This window comes from Drosophila subpulchrella, chromosome 3R (assembly GCF_014743375.2).
Source record: "Drosophila subpulchrella strain 33 F10 #4 breed RU33 chromosome 3R, RU_Dsub_v1.1 Primary Assembly, whole genome shotgun sequence".
Lineage (NCBI taxonomy): Eukaryota > Metazoa > Arthropoda > Insecta > Diptera > Drosophilidae > Drosophila > Drosophila subpulchrella.
The window spans coordinates 2,884,899-2,905,197 of NC_050609.1; the positions used below are offsets into that span (position 1 = coordinate 2,884,899).

At 43.4% G+C, this 20,299-nt stretch overlaps 5 protein-coding genes across 6 annotated transcripts; 3 read left to right on the plus strand and 2 right to left on the minus strand.

Annotated features, from left to right (window-relative positions):
* Positions 1-2: 2 nt before the first annotated feature.
* Positions 3-945, plus strand: LOC119561829. Its single transcript, XM_037875311.1, has one exon. It carries the CDS (start codon positions 69-71, stop codon positions 912-914), a length of 846 nt encoding a protein of 281 aa, XP_037731239.1. The 5' UTR covers positions 3-68; the 3' UTR covers positions 915-945.
* A 316-nt stretch (positions 946-1,261) lies between these two features.
* Positions 1,262-2,247, plus strand: LOC119562974. Its single transcript, XM_037876150.1, has one exon. It carries the CDS (start codon positions 1,313-1,315, stop codon positions 2,033-2,035), a length of 723 nt encoding a protein of 240 aa, XP_037732078.1. The 5' UTR covers positions 1,262-1,312; the 3' UTR covers positions 2,036-2,247.
* A 9,628-nt stretch (positions 2,248-11,875) lies between these two features.
* LOC119563433 (transcription initiation protein SPT3 homolog) lies at positions 11,876-13,368 on the minus strand. 2 transcript variants are annotated; one of them, XM_037876820.1, is made up of 2 exons: positions 13,084-13,368; positions 11,876-13,020 (listed from the first exon to the last, which is right to left on the minus strand). In XM_037876820.1, the coding sequence occupies exons 1-2, from the start codon at positions 13,306-13,308 to the stop codon at positions 12,145-12,147; spliced, it is 1,101 nt and encodes a 366-aa protein (XP_037732748.1). In that variant the 5' UTR covers positions 13,309-13,368; the 3' UTR covers positions 11,876-12,144. The 2 variants fall into 2 exon arrangements, with proteins under 2 accessions (XP_037732748.1, XP_037732747.1); XM_037876819.1 differs by having other exon boundaries at positions 11,876-13,367.
* Positions 13,369-13,970: 602 nt separating this feature from the next.
* Positions 13,971-16,049, plus strand: LOC119553389 (DDB1- and CUL4-associated factor 12). Its single transcript, XM_037863751.1, has 4 exons — positions 13,971-14,321; positions 14,391-14,945; positions 15,001-15,405; positions 15,512-16,049. The coding sequence occupies exons 1-4, from the start codon at positions 14,055-14,057 to the stop codon at positions 15,662-15,664; spliced, it is 1,380 nt and encodes a 459-aa protein (XP_037719679.1). The 5' UTR covers positions 13,971-14,054; the 3' UTR covers positions 15,665-16,049.
* LOC119553382 (GRIP and coiled-coil domain-containing protein 2) lies at positions 15,978-20,199 on the minus strand. Its single transcript, XM_037863739.1, has 5 exons — positions 20,015-20,199; positions 19,853-19,952; positions 16,704-19,780; positions 16,461-16,578; positions 15,978-16,392 (listed from the first exon to the last, which is right to left on the minus strand). The coding sequence occupies exons 1-5, from the start codon at positions 20,042-20,044 to the stop codon at positions 16,313-16,315; spliced, it is 3,405 nt and encodes a 1,134-aa protein (XP_037719667.1). The 5' UTR covers positions 20,045-20,199; the 3' UTR covers positions 15,978-16,312.
* Positions 20,200-20,299: the final 100 nt, after the last annotated feature.

Genomic DNA, 20,299 nt, shown 5'->3' on the forward strand with positions numbered 1-20,299 from the left:
CATATGTGAACTTTTTAACAAGAACGCCACCAATTTTTTATATATAAAAAATTTATATATATATAAAAATGTCTAACGACAAAGAAGTATGCAGTGCTGGAAATGAACCAAAATGGAGTTCAGAAGGAGGCATCCTTAAAGGACCAAAGAATAAAATGATTACTTCCCAGGAATGCATGCAGTTGAAAAGAGATCTGGAGTCCGCCTACAGTCAGGATGAGTTCGAAGTTAGTCCCATGATCCTTTGTCTGATGTTAACCTTTATGCTTTTTGTGATCGGCTTCTGGATATGGCTGATATCGAGAAGCTGCCTCTTTGCCCAACCCGAGGAGGTTAAGAAAAAAGACGAGACACAACAACGTCTTTCCGGGGGTTCAACTCCGAGTTCCAAATCCCCAATCGTTCGTTTTTTGGATGGACCTACTCATAACAAAGCTTCTTCGACTAGCGGACTCCAAAAAGCCAGTTCCAATATCTCGTCAAGAATCAACAGGACCCCGCGATTTTGGAAAAATAGTCCCATGGGCGTTTGTCGGGATATTTCTTACGGAGATGGCAGCCAAGGCATTTTGAAAGCTAACTACTGTACTTTAATGCAATTGCCAGAAACATCGCCAGTATTAGTCCATACAGCCGCAGAAACTGAGTCGGGAGCTATTACAGAAACGATATCGGTATCATCAATACAGAGGGCCACCAAATCTTCCCCCACTTACAGCGGTCCAAGGGCCTCAAAGTTAAGGAATGATAGGGGATTGGACATGCCCTCTAGTCAAGCTGTAGCTGGGTCACCATTAAACTACGACAGTATGCCCCCAAACTTTGGAAGGGAAAGCTCTTCACCCAAAAGGAAGTACACCATAAAGTGGGCAAATTTAATGAGGCGTGGCCGAAAGAATCTCTCCGAAACTTAAGGACCTCAGTAAATTTATATTTATTGGATAAATGGGTGAAATTTTAGTTGTTTTAATGAAAAAATTAATAATTCTTAGAAACTATCATCAAATAATGTATTTATTTCTAGTTTACTAGTTTAATTTAAAAAAACACTATTATATAAAACTAATTTTATATATTAAATTGTATCGTATCTTCTTTATAAAATCCTAAATGTAGTAAGGTTCTTCAACATTTATGAGATCGCAAAGAATTGGCTTGAGCCTTGCATACCATTAGTCATCACATATTGATGTCATATATGACAACTGTTAGATGTCATTTTAAGGAAAATATTAAAATAACTTGAGCAAGCCAAGGAAAAAGAATAAAACGAAAAGTTTTTCCGAAAGTATTAATCTCTCAAGTAACAAGAATGAATCCAGCGTGCAGGATGAACCTGGAGAGCAGGGAGTGCCAGGATTGGATGAACGAGGTGTGTGCCCACTGCGCCCACCTGCTGCCCAGCTCGGATGAGGCGGAGCTCTGGGACAAATGGTGGTCAGATGAGTTGCCCGCTCCCTTTAAAACCCGGGTTAATCTGATGTCCGCCTACGACTGCCACAAGTTGCGCAAGGAGGTGGCCCGCCAGGTGATGGCCCACGGGGATCGTGAGTGGTACGAGGAAGTTGGCAATCCAGTCTCCTGGACCGTTGCCCATCTGATCCTCGTGATCCTGGTGATGGCTTCCGCTGTGATAGCCATGGTATTTGCCTTGAAAATGTTATACGATGGAATGAGACGGTGGTCAAGGGGAGTGAAATGTCCACCAAAGGAGGTGATGCGCGAGAAGAAGACCCCGCCACCTACTCCTCCTCCTCCTCCGGCTGATGTGGAGACCCCCATCCAGAAAGATCTCTGCAAGCCCACTAAGCAGCCCAAATCCTTCATCTCCTTCGGCCGGACCAGCGACCCACGCACCCGTTTCGGTCCTTACAAGAACCAGAAGCTAGTCAAGACCGCCTCCATGCCGGAATGCCAGCTGGAGGAGTTCAAACCCAAGACCAAGTCAAAACCAAATCCAACACCCCGAACGGATGAGCAAAGCGACCAGCACGTCGAACGGCAATCGGCGAAAAACAAATCGGCCACAAAATAACCGTCCTGGGAGCCCAAGTCCTGGCCAAAAAAATCGAAAACAAATTCGAGGGCTGTCGGAGCTGTGCTCAATCGCGGATAAGATTTATGAAATGTGTTCCGCCCCGATTTGTTCTCTTTTTCCTGGATTGCTTCTGGGCGATTTCGGTTTCCTTTTTTACGTAGCCGTGCAGCGGCGAAACACAAAAACAAATAAATATTCAGATGGTGGCACAGTGGGCTAAAACTAGGCTAAAAATGTTATGAAATAGCATCCCACATAGGGAAAATATTATGTCTACAAGGGAACAAAACTGTTGGCAATTTAAGATATTTACCAATAAGTGACTTTTCTTAGCTAATGTATTTTTAGTTTAGTAAATGAATTTTTTTTTTAAATAATTTAAACATTAAAAAAAAATTTAGAAAATGAACAACGAGTCCTTTAGAGATTTTATGTACTTTTATCTATTCCAAGGTATTATCTATTCGACGGTAAAAAAATAATATTTTCCTTTTAACGAACCAAAGATGATATGATATGAAATGAAATGACACGATCATTTCCCAATTCAATATTAAACTCCGCTGTTTTCCCCATGTTAGAAATACAGAACTTACTTCTGATTAGTTTAAGCCCACTATGGGTAAGCTCTTTCGGTGGCGGTTTCGGGATCGGGATACAGACCCAAAAACATGCATGCCCTTACTTTTGGCCCGAATGACCTCAGAGAAGTGGCTGGCCAAGTGTTGTTCCTGGCAGCGTATCAACATTTTGCCTATAAATACGGCGGATGTCGTTAATCTCAAATACGAGCAATTTTTAAAAATGCATGGGGTATTGTTTATCGCACGGATGGGTGGTTGTTTCGGAGGTCGTAGTTCGGGGTACTCCGCACAAAGAGAATGAGTGAGTGTCAGAGTGCATGAGATGGGCAATAAAAAAACAATTGCATTTAATTTCAATTGAATGCACACTCAAATGGAAATTGTAGCAAACAATTTAGACAAAATGCATTTGTATTTACGGTATGTCTAAATGATGGCTCAAATTATGGCTGCCAGCTGAGATTTATATGCCATTTTCCGGCGCTGCGCCGGAATTTGTTTTTTATTTAATGAATTTATTTGCGGATCGGGCATGGGAATCGAAGCGTATATATTCCGAAGCTGGTGTGTCACAGCAGGCGTGGCACTTAAATCACGGCCGCAACTGTAGCGAAATTGAAAACTTTTACAATACTGTGTGTTTGTTTGGATTGTTTGTTCGTTTGTTTGTTATGTTGGTCGGTACTTTTAATTCATTCGCTGCAGCTGCCGACCTAGAGGGAAAAATAAAGAAGAGATCGCTGGATGGAGGATGAAGGTTGGGGAGCTGCGACCCTTGGCTGACTTTGATTTATTTGTTGGTCCCGTCGAGCTATCCAAATGGAATTAAAAGTTTAACAGCTTTGCAATGCGCTTTAGTGCTTTAAAAACGCATTGATTGCTATTGACAAATTGATTTTCTTTCCGGCCCGAATGCCAGTTTCAGTTCGATTGGATTCAATTCGATGCGATTCGGCTGCATTAACAAAGAGCCCTGCGACATTATGACAGACTGTCGTCGTAAATCAGCAGCCGCAGACCACAAACGAGTTGAGACCTCTGTTTCTGGCCGTGTCAACCCTTTTGATTCCACTTTAAACGTTTCGAGAGTCGGACATTTAATTTAACCAAACAATTTAATACATAGGTGTGTGCTACTCGAAGTTCACACACATATTGGCCATAATTAAACTTCAACTGTTTATGCCAATAGAGTAAAATATTTGCAACTTCTTGACTCAAATTAGATTTCGATTTGCTAGCCGCTTGTCTAGGAAATTTATTTATCGAATCAATCACTAGGCCATTTGATTGAGGTTCGTTCACAAATTATTTACCCACATTGATTTGTCCCTTTGGGTTTGCTTTGAAACATTGCCACTTTGTTTGCCCCCTGCTTTGAACTGAAATTGATGAAGCAATGTTTTCGATCCTGTGCTGCATACTTTGCAGCGTCTCCCATTGTGGCTTCCGACCAGAGTCCTGACTCCCGAGTGCCAGTTGCTCCTCCAGTTCCTCCAGTTGCTCCGCCATGTGGCATTCGAGAGCAGGAAGGCACACATCCATTTCACAGACCGCCGACAACTGGCGATTCGGTGTTTTCGGGGGCTTCGGGTCTTCTGGTGGCTCGACTGGCTGGGCAGGCATATTAGAATTTGATAAATGTGCAGCAGGAAACCAGGGCGAAATGCACTGGGATATACGTTCCACTGGGAGAAAATCTTGTGGCCCAAGCCCGTTTGACTGTGGTTAGGTCAACGACAGAATTCAAAATAAAGGTTACTAAATCAAATGTAATATAAGAATTAATTTGAAAACTAAATGGACATCGGGATGTTAAAAACTATATAATCCTGAGAATCATGTTAGAGCATGATGGGTGTATTAGTTTCCGGTGCAGTATTTTTATGAAGTAAAAGGTATTGATAAATTCATTCACCTAGCTGAGGCAAAAAATATTGGAGAACTAATGCATATTTTAAACATGATCCCATATTGATAAATTTATTACCATAAAAACAAACACGTCAAATATTTTAGTTCCAAGCGCGTAGGCAGGATTTTCATCAGGGGGCTAACAAAATTTGTAATTAAAACAAGGAAGAACGCTATAGTCGAGTACCTCGACTATCAGATACCCGTTACTCAGCTAAAGGGACCAAAGGAAAATGGATATATGCAAGCAGCAAATGCGCCACCTACCGGCGGTAGACAGATTTAAGCGTTGTGGGCGTTAGAGTGGGCGTGGCAAACATTTTTTTAGATCAATCGATAGGTATTGACGAGACCAATACATTTCAGTTAAAATTTTTTATCTAGCACGAAAATTGTGGGCGCCACAGGCTTGGGCGGTTTGTGGGCGTTAGAGTGGGCGTGGCAAACATTTTTTTAGATCAATCGATAGGTATTGACGAGACCAATACATTTCAGTTAAAATTTTTTATCTAGCATGAAAATTGTGGGCGCCACAGATTTTGGCGGTTTGTGGGCGTAAGAGTGGGCGTGGCATATTCGCGTAACAAACTTGCGCTGCGCTCAAACCTACGGAATCTAAATCCGAAGTCCCGTTTCTCTATCTTTGATATTTTCCGAGATATCCGCGTTCATATTTACGATTTTTTGAAGTTTGTGGGCGGTTTGTGGGCGCTAAAGTGGGCGTGGCCCACTTTTTTTTAAATCAATCGGTACGTATTGATGAGAACAATACATTTCAGTTAAAATTTTTGTTCTAGCATCAAAACTGTAGGAGCCACAGTTTTGGGCGGTTTGTGGGCGTTAGAGTGGGCGTGGCACTCTTTTGAAACAAACTTGCGCTGCGCAGGAATCTCAGGAATCTGCATGCCTAATCCCAGTATTGTAGCTCTTATAGTTTCCGAGATCTCAGCGTTCATACGGACAGACGGACAGACGGACAGACGGACAGACGGACAGACGGACAGACGGACAGACGGACAGACGGACAGACGGACATGGCTAGATCGACTCGGCTAGTGATCCTGATCAAGAATATATATACTTTATGGGGTCGGAAACGCTTCCTTCTGCCTGTTACATACTTTCCAACGAATCTAGTATACCCTTTTACTCTACGAGTAACGGGTATAAAAAGAAACGAAAAAGTAAATTCTTCTAATTTTAATTTAAACTATAAATAAAGTGCTCTTGGATTTAAAAAAAAATGTATTAAACTAAAATTACTACAGAAGTAGTGTTTAACTTAATTGTCAATGCTTTTTGGGAGACAGCTGGCTTTTTAGGATTTTACCAGTGTAATGCAGACCGATTTCAGGGTTCAGCTTCATTCTTTACACGATTTAACTCGTTGATTTTGCGGCTTACACTCATTAAGCCAGCCTGGAACCCGTTGCCATTGTTTGTAGATGAGTTGAAAGCAGCAGAGGATGGAAATGGAAAAAGCTGCTAACCGAGCCTGGACAATCACCAATGTTCTAGCCCTCTTACTTTGGCCATGTAGGCAAGCTGCACCAGGGCTCTTTGTTTGATTGAGACTCGTAGTTGGTCTTCGCCACGGAGTTGCACACTCGCATGTGGTTGCTCATACGCCCCATAAGCCCGCGCCATCTGAGACCACATATCCCCCATATCGCTAAAGATGTGGCCTGCATGTCGACGCTGATTTTTCTTCTCGGTCTAGGACTTGATTTATTTCCATGGCCTTGCACCGCCTGCAATCCACAGCTGGCGCTGGCCATTGTTACTTTTCAAGAACTCAAACAAAGTATTAAATCGCACAAAAGCGATATGGAAAATATTAATAATACGCCTGGCCAAAGGCCAACGATTCTTTGGCCACAGTCTCGGAATATACGATGGCCCGTCGTTGATTTATTCCGCCCACGGATGCACCCCCACGATTTGACCTCATTACACATTCAGGGGTCAGCCGCGACGGTTTTAAAGAGTACGCTTATCGATGTGGGTCTGCGGGTTTTTGTACTAATTTTCTTTTGAGTTTATCGCCGGCTGATATAAATAACACTGCATTATTTAAAAGGTATTGCCAGTCATCACCAAAGTTGCGGTAGTGTCAATTCAGATCGAATAATATGGCAATTGACATGCGAACAATCGGTAAATATGAATTTTAGATTTGAATGAATTTGAATTACATGTGGCTCTTGGTGAGGAGATAAACACAAAATGTTACAAGGCGTATTATAAGATACTTGGATTACATTAAAATATGCACGGAATATTGGTGTTTGCCTCAGCTACAATCAATGAAATTCACTGGCTTATCAAATTGGTTTATACAAAAAACTGTCTAGCTTTAACATTAAATTTTGTATGTATTTCGTTAAGCAAGCTTGTCAAGCGTTCATAATTTTTTTATGAATGGTAAATTTAAATTTTGCATGACCGGATTTACAGCTTTGAAGTCAATTATACTTCAACTTCAGAAAATGGGCAACATTTATAGCCATGTTTTCTATAGTTTGTCATGTAAACAAGCCAATTAAGGAAAAGTTCATAAAATAGACTGGCTTAGCAGCAAACACCTTTGCACTTCCCTATAATTTAAAATTGACTCTTTATTTTATTTGCAGCTTTTAAGTTGGCACTCGAATACATCAACTAACTGACAATACACAAGGCAAAAAGCGGCTTATGCACTGTTAATTATTTGAATCGTTGATTGAATGAGCTCACTTAAAATAATTGTTAATTAAATGGATTTTATGCAAAGTCATGCGGCTTTTGTAAACCTTAGTTTGTCATTATAAATCCACGATGAGCGAGCGGGCCAGAGAGAATAATTAAACAATTTAATGATGGTTAATAACAGGTCTATGTGACAGCCTTAACCTCAATTGTGGAGCTTCGAGGGAGACGACCTTTTTGATTATGTGCAAATCAGTTTTCACAGCAAATTAGGCAGCCACACATTATAACTTTGACAGACAGGTCCAACCCCCAAGGGCGTCCTCGACCGCAGAACCACCCCCTCGTCAACTCAAGCAAACCCCTCTTTTCACCGATTCTCCGTTTTTCGCAGACAGTGGAAAGTAGAAAGTTCGCCCGAAGGCTCCTAAAAGTACACATGTAGCATATGTATGAGGAGCATCCAAAGTTTTAAAGCAGCTGCCGCCGAAGAAGAACGGGGTAATCCTCGAACCACCTACTCGCCCACAAAGCCCCTCACAAAAGTCACACAGAGGCCATCGTGGTAAAAAAAAAGAACTTTTCGCGGCCACAGGAGCATGAAAGAGCCAAGAAAATTCAAACAAAAGTGCAACCAACTTTGGGGCCAAACCGTTGCCACTCCCTTTTTTTTTCGTACCGCCCGCAGGAAAAGTTTCATTTTTTGTCATTACTTTTTCCGTTCGAAAGACATTTAAGCACTTACCGTGTAATTTATCTGATGGCAGACAAGTGTGCAATCAATAATAAAAGGATATAAAATATTAATAAACAACGAAATGACTCAACAAAAATGTAAGACACAGATGAATGGAATTTTCAAACGAGTTTAAACAACACGACATCATTTTTGTTCTACATTTTAAGTGGCCTTCAATAACTTTTAACAAATAGTAAAATGAAAAACTTTTTAAAAGTATCTCTCAATTCTAACATTAAAATGCTACACACCGAAACATCAATATTTTCATTCGAATCTATAAGATGCATCCTTTAAAAAAGTTAAAATGTTTGATTTTATTATAAAAGTTTATTTTTGTGGGGAAAACCATTAAAATCTAGTAAATAAAATACATCTATTTACAAATATTTATGGGATTATACATTTTTATTTCAGAGGGCCTTTTAAAGAAGATCTGATCTCCGAGATCGTTAAAATAATTATTATTATATAGATAATTATATATATAATTATATAGATTGTCTTTAATAAAAATACATTTTATCAATGCAAAATTCTTTAATTTATAATAAAAGTCTAGGTATTATCCCGAGTATATTTCTCCGGTCACAACTCTTTGATTGCCTTATGATGTAACCAGCATCCTTCGACTGGGAATGGTTTGTTTCAAATTTTGCCATTTGCTACTGAGGACTCGGGCGTATTTCGTTTCAATTCCATTCCCAAAATGGCATTTATGAGGGGATTTTCGGGTCGGCAAACTGTTGAATGCTGTTCCCACTATGAAGTGCGCATGACTGTTCCCATTTCCGTTCACTGTTAACCGCTTCGACCTGCAAAAACTGTCCCCAGTTTTTAGAAACACCAATTTGAAGGTTCAGGATTGAGTAAACGAAGAACAACAAAAGTAATTTGTTAGCTTTAAAAAAATTAAAAACAAATAATATATAAAATTGAAAAAACGTAAGTAATGAAATTTTACTTTATTTAAGTCATAAAAACCACAAAATGTATTTGGGCACCCAAATTACAAGTTCCTATAAATTATATGTAAGTTTAGTTAGGAAAGATATAACTTTAAAGTTAAGTTTCATATTATAGCTCATACCTACGTTGTTATACCTTAATAAACCTTTCAATTAGGATATGCATATGTACCTATAAAATTAGGTTTAATATTATAGCTCATACCTTCGTGCCTTTTAATAAGGACATAAATTGTTAAAATTATGTGGTACGATTTGCTGGGTCCTTTTAGCTCATTCTCAATTCTCACGTTTTTGTCCCTGATAAAAGTTTAAAATTATGTGCTTTCAAGCAAATAAAGTCATTTGTTGACTTAGTAGGTCAAGTATTTTAATATGTCCCCCAATATATAATTGTTCCTGCCACTTAACTAATTAAATGAAGACAATTTTCTTTGTGCACTCACCTCGACTCGACTCACCTGTCGTCCACATGGGCACCCAAACACACTCACCGCCACTTTCACTCGCACTTGGGAGTGCTATAATATGACCATGAAAGCTGTGCCACCCGTGACAATGGGACGCGATGAGAACTCCCCCAGGTTATGTTCATAGGGCGGGCGGACGATGGCGGGATCGTTCTGTTGAAGGCGTCTAATCTCATTCATTTTGAATAAGACCAGCTCCAACGTATTTAGCCTGAGTACTTGTGTCAACACAATTCAAGACGGTTTCAAATTAAAAGGCCGTGTAATATGCCCCTCTTTTGAGACTGTTTTTGTTTTGGTTTCTCTTATTTTTTGCTAGGTCCTACTTGGTTTGTGCCTAGGCAACTGTCAATAGTCTCGGAGGCTGCCATCGGGACAAATTGCCTCGGGCTGACATCAGCAACTTTTTGAGAAAGTGAAAGTAATTAAAAAAGTTTAGCTGAACGGATTTTCAAAAATATCCAATTGCTTAGCCACACCAAATGCAAGTCTCTCAACTTAAGATACAGAGGATGGGATAAGCGAGAAGTGCGTAATTTTATATAATGAGCATTTCATTTAATTAAAACACATATATATTTAAATTTATTCAAATGTTATTTTTCCAGTTCAACTTTTTTTTATACATATATATTAATAAAGGATTGAATAAGGAGATCCCGAATAATAAATTTACGAAAAGTGAAGGAATAAAAGCAGAACCATGGAAAAAAATATTTAATTCTGCAGAAATTGAAAATATTAATTATATATAGCATAATTTTTATTTAAATTATTTTATTTTGAAGATGAAGAAATATTAAATAACTCAATGGTTTATATTAACAAGCACATGTGTTTGAGAAGTTAATACAAATTATATCTCAAAAAGACATATATAGGCCAAATGAGCATAAGATACCAATGTTTATATTTATATATATAATTAGCTCCTCCAGCTGGCTCTTTAAGAAAAGTTAAATTCAGCTCGGATATATGGGATTGGGGCATATTGACTTTATGCAGACTGGAAATTGGCTACGTGACTTGACAATACGAAGAAATGACGACGGCGAGCGCCACGATGCTGATGATGATGATGGTCCTGATGGGGACGATGCGAAGAGTCGCATGAAATGCAAATTTGGTAACATTAAGAGTGAGAGTGGAGAAAGAGTGGAGTGGTGAAAGCAGTCCAGAGGCATGGCGGGTAGCACAAGGACGACAGAGTAAAGAAACAAGTTGTTGGCTTATTTTCGTCACAGGCAGCTTGTTTTCATTAACTGGCCATCGAGGAGCTTTTGACTTCGTTCCGCTGCTCGTTAGGCGTATGAGCAATCGATTAAGAATAATGGCCCATAGATTCACAGTTGCAGCAGAGAGCCGTCAACATTAAGTGTTTAGTCACTTTTCAAGTCACCGTTTAATGTGAATATTGGAGGCCAAAATAGTAAGGGATAATTCTCACTGACAGTCTAAAATAACAAAATGAAGGGAGATAGCATAATGTTTTCCTACCTTCCCAGACGATAATCCTCTGAAGTATTTACTTCCAGACTTTTAAGTAAGTTTTCATTTGACATTTAATGATTCAAAATATGCAGAGTAAGAAATCTTAACTATAAAGATTCAAATTTCTTAAAAATATTTCGCATTTAGGATTCACAATAAAAATGTTCCTTGTTTAACCTTATTTTAACGGGTTACACTATAACATTTTTAGCTTTTTCTTATATATATTATAATCAAAACAAAAATATTAAGTAACATTGTATATGGAAACTTGTAAATATTCCCAGATTACAAAGTATGTAAAGGTCCCAACGTTGAATGATTATTCTTAAAAGTTAACCAGATTGATTTTTAATTCATTCCCATTTAACGAGCAAATGGCGAATGAAGCTACATCTAGAACTGCAGTACGAGATACGCTATTTTATCCTTCGTCGTTATGCACGCCACACACATTTATATGCACAACAGGAAGTTGATTATTAAGTGCGTTCGCGAGTTGCTTCTCTTAATGCCTTTTGCTGCAGTTTCGCACTCCTGCGGCATCCTTGTTGGTCCTTGTTGTTGCTTGTGTCCGTCCCCCTTGCGCACGTGTGTGTGCGCCTGTCGGCAAATTTCTTTATTGCGCTTTTATTTATCTGTCGGTGCCAGTTTCAACTTCGTTTACCGCTTCAATTTATCGGCTGGCTATGAGGATGATTCACTGTCCATAATGGAAGCGCGTTACCACCTCTCTTAGCTCCGACCTCAAAAGCCAAAAAATCTTGCTGCAGGCAATACTGAACTAATGAATAAAGTACCTGCCAACCAAAGTATATTTTAAAAGTTTCGCAGAGTGAAATTAAATACACATATTCTTTAAATAAGCCAGATTATTTCGGATTTTAAAGGTAGTGTGTTCTGAAAGCAATTTTAATTTTTTTTTAAATATGTTAATCCTATTGATTGAGATAGCTTAGACCAGAGTTAAAGTATCATAAAACTAGTTTAAAACAATAAACATTTAATAAATTGGTAACTGGGTGCTTTGATGTTACGGGTTAAAAACAAAAGTATGTATCTATATAAAAATCAGATTTATAAAATTAATAGTCAAGTAAATTAAGGTTGGAACTTCTTTCCTTCTAGCCAAGCTAATACTACAATTTGGTTAAAATTCTATGGATGTTACTATATATTGCCAATGAATACAAAAGCCATAAGCTCCTATCAACAAGGGCATTCATATTTTTTGCACAATGTTAGTGATAACTTAAATAGCTAGAAAGCTGCGCCGGAAATCAATGTCGCACGAGTTGCGATAGCGCCCAATCTTCCGGTTGCTCATTTGCCGGAAGCGACGCATGGCCTCGTGGATCTCCGGGACACTGATGGGCTTGACCACCTCCATGCCGCGACCCTGGGTGACCTCGGGACAGACGTGCATCATGGCCGGACTGCCGCCGGCGGAGGTGACTCGGCTATAGGGCTCGGTCACGCGGTTGCCAGAGTTCAGACGCGTCAGAATCGAATAGTCCACAATGGCGGCAATGGTCTCGTGCGCCAAATAGGCCAGGATGTTCATTGTGGGCGTGGGGATGCGCAGGTCGGCGGGCAGATCCAGAAAGCGCCGGAACTTGTTCTTGATCTTCTCGCCGTGGCGGCAGTAGAAGGAAGTCTTGCGCGCCTCGTTAAATTCCAGGTACTGTTGCCCTGTCAGGATCTGCGAGATGCGATCGGCGCGGAACAACCGGCGCATGCGATCCTCGTCGTGCAGCTCGTGCACATCGATAGCCAGCTCCTCGTCTTCCTCCTGCTGCTCTAAGTCGTCCATGAAGTCTTGCGGCCTTCCCGTGCGGATGCTGAGAAACCGCTTGAGTATGCGCATATCCTTGAGATGCTTTCGCATGCGCGCTATCTTCACCGGATGGTTGCGCATCAGGAACTCGAAGTCCGCCTGCGAGGGGCAAGGATTCTGCTTGCGCCGCATGGCCACCAGGGAGGCCTCATTGAAGATGCCTCGCAGCTGCTGCTGCAGGATTTGCTCCACCAGCTTGACGCTGGCCGTTCTCGGCTGGTCGCTATCGCCAAAGCTCCGCATGATGTCCGCAATCTCCGTGAGAAGTGAGACGGGCGCATCATCCGGAATCTGTTGGTTAGAAGCGTTACTGCCACTGGCCCCGCCGGCTGCATTCTGTCCTGGCATGTTCACCTGCTGCTGTGGCGACGGATTCTGCGGATTGGTGCCACTCTGCAGCAGGATCACCTGGCGCTGCTGCACATGAAGTGGCTTGATGTCCTCCGTGGTTTGCAACTGCGGCGTGCTGGGCGCCGAGGGCGGGGCAGGTCCAACCATTATCGGCGACGAAGCCAGCTCGTTGGAGCCCCCAATGCATATCGAGCTTTGGCGCATCACCCGCTTGGCATTGTAGTTCATTTTTTAAAAATGTAAACAAAGACACCTCTTTAATCGCGACAGCTGGGAGAATAGAGAAATCCCGGCGTGTCAGAGATGGACTATCGGTAGAGTGGGCGATAGTAGTTCCATTTTTGGAAGGTGGCACACCTTATGATCGGAATTGAATATAAAATTTGAATGAATATAAGAAGTAATACTATAAAACAATAAAAGTGACTTATGAGCTTGACCAGATTTCAAACTTAAATACTAAACATAAGAATAATAATTGAATGAATAGGCAGCGGTTTATCAGCTGCATTATGCAAACTCCATTTACAAAAATTTCAGCAATTCAACAATCTTTGACAGTTCAATAGGTTGGGAACACCCAAAATATTTTAATATTATGTTTGATTCTTACTTAAGCCTTAAATGTACAACCTAAGAGCTACACCTAATGAACACTCCCTTTTAAATATACATAGTTCTCCAACTAATTGAAAGATCTAGTCCTGTGCACCGTTGTACAGCCTGCATTATTTAATAAAATAAAGCTAAATAAATCAAATTAAATGTATCTGCCTGAAGGAATATTATTTTTATTTTGTTAACATATTTTTAATGATCACTTTTAAACTACCCCCTTGTACCACCTTCCCACTATCGTGCATGCTGAAACTATCGGTTCAGCTCGCTCCGCTCTAGACTACGCACCACCATTTTTGTTTGCGGATGATAACTAGCAAAGTGAAAGACAACAAATCGGATTAAACAGCCTTAAGATGTTCAACGGGATGGTAAGAACCATCCGCGACAGCGTCGTGGGCACCTACCCGTCCTGCCACGTGTCCTCGCGGCTGGAGGAGCGCCGGGCCAAGCAGAGGGCGGTGCGCCAGGAGCGCAGAAGGAAACCGGACAAGCCGGACGACTTCGTCACCTACGAGGACTCGGGCAGCGACGAGGAGACGCCCCAGCAGCAGGAGGAGGTCCTCAACACGTCCTACAACCTCTGCGACTACCTGCGCAGCCGGGAGAGCGGCCTCCGGGATGTGGGTATACCGTCTGCAGTTCCACCACTTGCATTGCTAACATGAACTTTGTCCCATCTTTGTCTGCAGCGGCGTAGCGTCAATGTGGAGTACACCAGCCGCTATGTGCTGACCCACGACATGCTGCGCGAGACGCAGATCAGCCTGGGCTACATCAACAAGGTCTTCTGCTCCAAGTGGCTGAGTAGCCGACAAGTGGTCTTCGGGACCAAGTGCAATAAGCTGCTCGTCTACGATGTGAATATGCGGCGGGTGGATGCCATCCCCACGTTGTCCAATAGCCGAGCAAACCATCCGGAGGTTCAGGGTGGTCTGCACGCAATCGAGCTGTCGCCCAGCCGCTCCTTTCTGGCCACCGGAGCGCGAAACTCCTCCGACATCGCCGTGTATCGCCTGCCGACGCTGGATCCCGTGTGTGTGGGCGAGGGTGGCCACCGCGACCTGATAATGGGCATGTGCTGGCTGGATGACCAGTTTCTGGTCTCCGGGTCAAAGGATTCGCGCATGGCTCTGTGGCGCATTAACGAGGATCACATGGAGTTCCCGGACGGTGGCGAGGAGGCGTGTCCCACCTTTGCCACCATTCATCCGCTCAGCGTCAAGGAAGTTCGCACTGCCCAGAGGGTGAGTTTGGTATGAAATTCAATCAAGAGATTACTTAAATACCAATTCATCGCAGATCCGCTCGCTTTGCTTCAACAAGGAGTTCAAGGAGATCGCCGCCCTCTCACTAAACGGATACATTCACATCTTCAACGCGGAGACCTTTAAGCAGACGCTCTCCCGCAAGCTGCCAAACTGCCAGGACAATGTGAGCATCGCCTACCACAGCGACGGTCTGTACGCCGTGGGATGCCGTTCCTATACGATTCTGCTGGACGCGCGGACGCTCCAGACTATTAAGAAGATCACCTCCCGGTATAGTGGCTGCGGCATTCGAGCCACATCCTTCGAGGGCAACCTCCTGACCGTTGGCACGGGTCTGGGGATGCTGCTGTTCTACGACATCCGCGCCGGAAAATATCTGGAGAGCAGTGTGAATGCCTCGCGCACCGTGGCTCTAAAGTGCAGCAAGGGTATTGTGGTAAGTTAAGATGTTGTGGTGAGGTTATCATACAAAACTGGTGATCACGGTATTGTCTGTTCTTAAAAGAATACCCATTTACGTTGTTGTTTTGTGTCTATTGCAGTACCCGGAGGACGAGATGGATGGCTTCCAGCAGGTGAAATACGTGCCCGCCATCTACACCCACTGCTACGATAGCACCAGGATGCGACTTTTCGCAGCGGGCGGACCACTGCCAGCCACTTTGGTGGGCAACTATGCGGGCGTTTGGCAATAGATTAGCAAAGGATGCGATCCGGGCTCCCATTACTGATTAGTCTTTAAGTAGTTATTCGACTTGTGATCTTATATCTTCTGGCGCATTTCGATTTAAATCGTTCACCTGCATATGTATTCCGCCAAGTCCGAAGTTTTATAAATTAATTCGATTACTCAATTATGATTTTAATAAACTTTACGTTAGGTTTATGTTAATGATATTTAATATATTGTGTGAACAATATACACCGTTCATAAGTGTAAATGTATGCTTAATTACCGATCCTATTTATATATAGTACATACAATACAAATAATGGAATACTAATTTATAGACAATGCAGCTGATTTATAGTCTGATCTATATGGTAATAGAATTTCAAATTAAAGAAACAATTGAAAAACTCATTTCTTTTGAATACGCTGGAGGGTTTCGGCCTACAACGCGTATATTCCCAAGAGTGCTGTATAGGGCGCTCAACACAACGGATGTGAACATATATAAGGGTGTACAAAGTACGGTGTGCCAAACAGCAACGAGCAATTTTAAATACATTAATATAAAAGGAAATTGTACAAGATTTACAGAATGCTATGCAACTGTCCAATGACTAGCGACTATTCACATTCAACAATACCAATAATGATGTATGCTTTATGATGACAGCTAGTTGTTGTTGGGGCTGCCTCCTCCACTCCACGCAGTCAGGAATCCCGTCCAGCTGCGACTGCTGCCATCTGGAGACACTTAAAGAAAAATAAAATAAGGAATATTAGAGAGGTATGCACAAAGGCAACGTAATACTAATGGTTACCTTTCTGTCCTTTGGCGACACAGTTGAGCATATCCATCTCGTTGCGACTTAGACGAAGGATGGTATTCAGCACGGGAACCAAACGCTGGCGCTCATCCACATTGTTTAGTGTAAGGAACTGCAAGTTGATACAAAATATATTTACAAAAAATTTTAAAATTTAGTAGACGCGATTCAAAAATTGCAGCAAATTAAACATTTCATCAAACAGTTTCTAAAGGTGATAATAAAACATTTTCCCACCTTTAAGAAGACGTTCTTCAAGTACTCGGAGTTGTGCATGTGCTGCTCCCGCTCCTCAGAACGTTCTTGGCGGCGCAGTTCCTCCTTGAGCATGTCGTTCATCTGGGTCAGTTTGGCCAGATCCTGTTCGTTCTCAGCCAACAGGGAAGTCAAGTGCTTGACCCGACTCTCCTGTATGCCCAGGCGTTCCTTAGTGGCCTGGAGTTGGGCAGCCTGGACGGAAAAATCACCGCGAGCGGCCAGATCCGCTTCTTCATCCTCCTGCTGAGAGATGCTCCGTCCGAAATTAGTTATGGTAGTTACAGTGTCGCTGGTTATTTGGTTCATGGAAGCGTTAAGTAGCTCGTCGAGCGGCATAAAGTCGTGGGAACGCCTCGAGGCAGTGGAAATCTTTCGCTGAGCGGCCAGTTGCGCCAGGGAGACGTCGCCAACATGGTTTTCCAAGCAGGATTCGTGGTCCATAAGCAAGTAATCAATCTTTGCTTGCTCTGGACTGGGCTCTCCACTTGCGGCGGACGCGGCACTATGCTGTGACACGTTAATTTGCTTCTGCTCCGCCTCCTCCAGCTGTTGTTGCACCTGCTTTAATTGCAACTGGTGCCCGGCGTCCAGTTGATCAACTTGCTGGCGATGCTGTTGCATCAGGTCGTGTTGGAATTGCAACTGTCGTTGGTTTTCCAGAGACAGCAGGTCGTTTTGCTGGCGCAGATCGTCCACCAATGACAGCAGCTCTTTACTGCGTTTCTGCAAATCAACGTTGTCCTGTCTTAATGCCTCTATCTGGCTATCCATCTGAGCCAGGCGGGCAGCTCTACCATCGTTGCTGGCCCGCAGATTGCGTTCACTCTCCCGAAGCCCAACCAACTCTTCTTCCAACTCCTGCTCTCGGTTGGAGCCCTTACTTTGGTTTTTGCGTAACACTGACTGCGCCTTCAGCTTGTACTCGGTGTACTCCACTCGGAGATCTTCCTGGGCCCGTTCGGCATTCCGGAGCGCCGTTTCCAATCGCTTTTCTTCTGCCAGATGCATCTCAAGCTCTTCTGTTCGAGCGGTCAGTTGCTGGGTGGCCGTGCTAAGCCTGGATTCGTACTGCTGCGCGCTTTCTGCCAGTTGAAGACGCAATTGCTCCGCCTCCAGCTTGGCCTTCTCAACGCCCTGCTCCAAGTCCTTAGACTGAGTGATAGCCTGTTGCTTGCTGTGAACAGCGTCCTTGACCTGGACTTGCATGCGATCGATTTGCTCCTTTAGCTCTAAAGAATGAGCAGCCTCTCCGTTTTTGGCCTGCTCCAGAATAGAAATTTGCTTTCGTAGCTGGACAATGGTGTTCTCCTTGCTGGCCAGGGATTCTCTGACGCTTTCCAGTTCGCTTGTCTTGGCCGCCAGTTTGGCACTGACTTCGGTCAGGGATTTTTCTGCAGCCTCGATCTCCAGGTTCAGGACACTCGAATGCTTTACTTTCTCTTTGGACTTCAGCTTCTGGTTCTCAGCTCTGGCAGCATTAAGATCCTGTTGCAGTTGAACCTGGGCCAACTTGACAGCCTCCAACTCTTGCTTCAAGGCCCCGCCCTGTTCCATTTCCTTCAGTTGCTGAGTCTGGTCCTGCAATTTCTTTTTAAGCTTAGCAGCTATGGTTCTCAGTTTGTTGTACTTCTCCTCGTAGCCCTCGTCCACTTCACGCAGGCGGCTTAGTTCCTCGGCCCGTGATATCGTAGATGTGGACAGGACATCACTCTGGGCATCAGCATTCGCCTGTTCCAGTTCCTCAACACGACTCTGGAGTTGTTTTATCTTCTGTAACTTCTCCTGCGCCGCCTGCTGACTGCCCGAGAGTTGGGCCTCCAAATCCCGCTGGCGCTTGACCTCTGCTTCGTGCTGTTCTTGAAGGCGGGAGATGGCATCACCGCGTCCCTTTAGCGCCTCGTTTAATTCACGCATCTCGGTTAGCAGCTCACCATGCTCCTGCTCCTTAAGGTGGAAGCGCGAGAGTAGATCCTCGTTGTGTTGGCGCAGTTCTATGCATATGGCCTCTAGGTCCTCTGGTTTCCTCTGTTGATTTTTGCGCTCCTTTTCGATGACTTGGACAAGGTTTTGCATTTGATTAAGCTTAGCCTTGAAGAGGCACACATTTAAGTCGCTAGAATGGTTTTTGATTTCCTGTTGCTCCCTCCTTACAATAGCTAATTGTTGAAGTTCCTGTTTTTGCTGCTCCTTGACAGTGGCCGCCAACTGTTCGATGGCGGTAAACTTCTTAAGGAGACGCTGCACATCCACTTTGCTTCTCTGCTGCTCCTGCGTCTGCTTCACCAATTTGGCCAAACGGTCCAGTTCTTGAATTCTCTGCAGCAATCGTTCGCGGTCAATTCCAGTGTCGTTGTTGCGACGGTTATTGTCTGATTTTTCAGTGTCTTGCTTCAGTTTTTCATTCTCTGCCTGTAGGGACGTCAACTTCCCGCACAAGAGCTGCGAGGCCTTGATGATCTCCACCTGCCACTTGGACACGGAGGCGGCGTACTCGTGCTGCGTCTCCAGGAGCACGCATTTGCACTCCTTGAGGCCTTTCAGCTTGCGGTGGACCTCAATGAAGCGGTCCTTAAGAGAGTTGAACTTTTTGCGCTGCTCAGAGTTGAGTTCCTTTATGCTCTGATACTTTTGCTGCATCAGCGTTGATTCCTCCGCCACTGCGACCAATTGCTGGCGAAGGCTGGCGTTTTCTGCCTCCGCCTCCTTGATCTTAGCAATGTCAACCTCTAAGAGTTCCAAGTTTTTGCGTTGCTCGTTGCCCAGGGCATTGACCTGCTGCATGGCCTTCTCCATGCGGTCCACATCGGCCAGGAGGACATCGTTCTCGTCACTCAACCGCCCCAGCTGGCGCTTCAGACTCTCGTTCTCGATCTCAAACTGTGCTAGCCGATCGGCATCCTCCTTGGTCTTTCGCTTCAGGGTGTTTACTTGTTCGGTGAGTATGAGGTTCTTGTCGGTAAAGTCCTGGACCATCTCCTGCATGGCTGGCAGGCTGCTCTGCTTCTCCGCTGCCCGCTTGAGGGCCTCCTTAAGACGGTGATTTTCCTCGGTGAGTTCTGAAAGTGCGAAATCGAGGTCAGGTAAATGGCTTCTTTTTTCTGGAAGATTCCCTGGAAACCTTTACTTACCATCCTTCGCCTGCTTTGCTTTCTTGGCGATGTTGAGCAGGCCTTTGTATTTGCTGATGATTTCATCTTTGCTCAGCGACTCGATCGGATTCGTGTTCTTCTGCAAATGCAAATAGCAAGATGAGACGTCATCACCAATTTTTGAGACACCATCCTACTGACCTGGGTTTCCCTCGGTGATGCGGTGTCCATGTTATTTGCTAACTGCGTGTCCTTGCATTTAAGTTAGTTTCAATCATTTAAGTCTCAGTTTCAACAGATTGGCCCTTTTTCTTTTAGCCAATAACCAAGATAATTGGGAAATGTTTTTGGACCCTAATTCAGAGCGAGTGAAGAAAACACTGGAGTGCTAAGCTAACAGCTGATAGGGTTGTCAAATCCGCTGAACTAGTGATGGGCGTCTTTACGTAGGAAGGTGGCGCAAATAAGTACGACTATTGCATAAAT

Coding starts and splice junctions, on each gene's coding strand:
- LOC119553389 (XM_037863751.1), top strand. CDS start 14,055: ATGTTCAACGGGATGGTAAGAACCATCCGCGACAGCGTCGTGGGCACC. Junction 14,946..15,000: donor AAGTTCGCACTGCCCAGAGG/GTGAGTTTGGTA, acceptor AATTCATCGCAG/ATCCGCTCGCTTTGCTTCAA. Junction 15,406..15,511: donor AGTGCAGCAAGGGTATTGTG/GTAAGTTAAGAT, acceptor TGTCTATTGCAG/TACCCGGAGGACGAGATGGA.
- LOC119562974 (XM_037876150.1), top strand. CDS start 1,313: ATGAATCCAGCGTGCAGGATGAACCTGGAGAGCAGGGAGTGCCAGGAT.
- LOC119553382 (XM_037863739.1), bottom strand. CDS start 20,044: ATGGACACCGCATCACCGAGGGAAACCCAG. Junction 19,953..20,014: donor CATCACCGAGGGAAACCCAG/GTCAGTAGGATG, acceptor TTGCATTTGCAG/AAGAACACGAATCCGATCGA. Junction 19,781..19,852: donor AGCAAAGCAGGCGAAGGATG/GTAAGTAAAGGT, acceptor TCGCACTTTCAG/AACTCACCGAGGAAAATCAC.
- LOC119561829 (XM_037875311.1), top strand. CDS start 69: ATGTCTAACGACAAAGAAGTATGCAGTGCTGGAAATGAACCAAAATGG.
- LOC119563433 (XM_037876819.1), bottom strand. CDS start 13,308: ATGAACTACAATGCCAAGCGGGTGATGCGCCAAAGCTCGATATGCATT.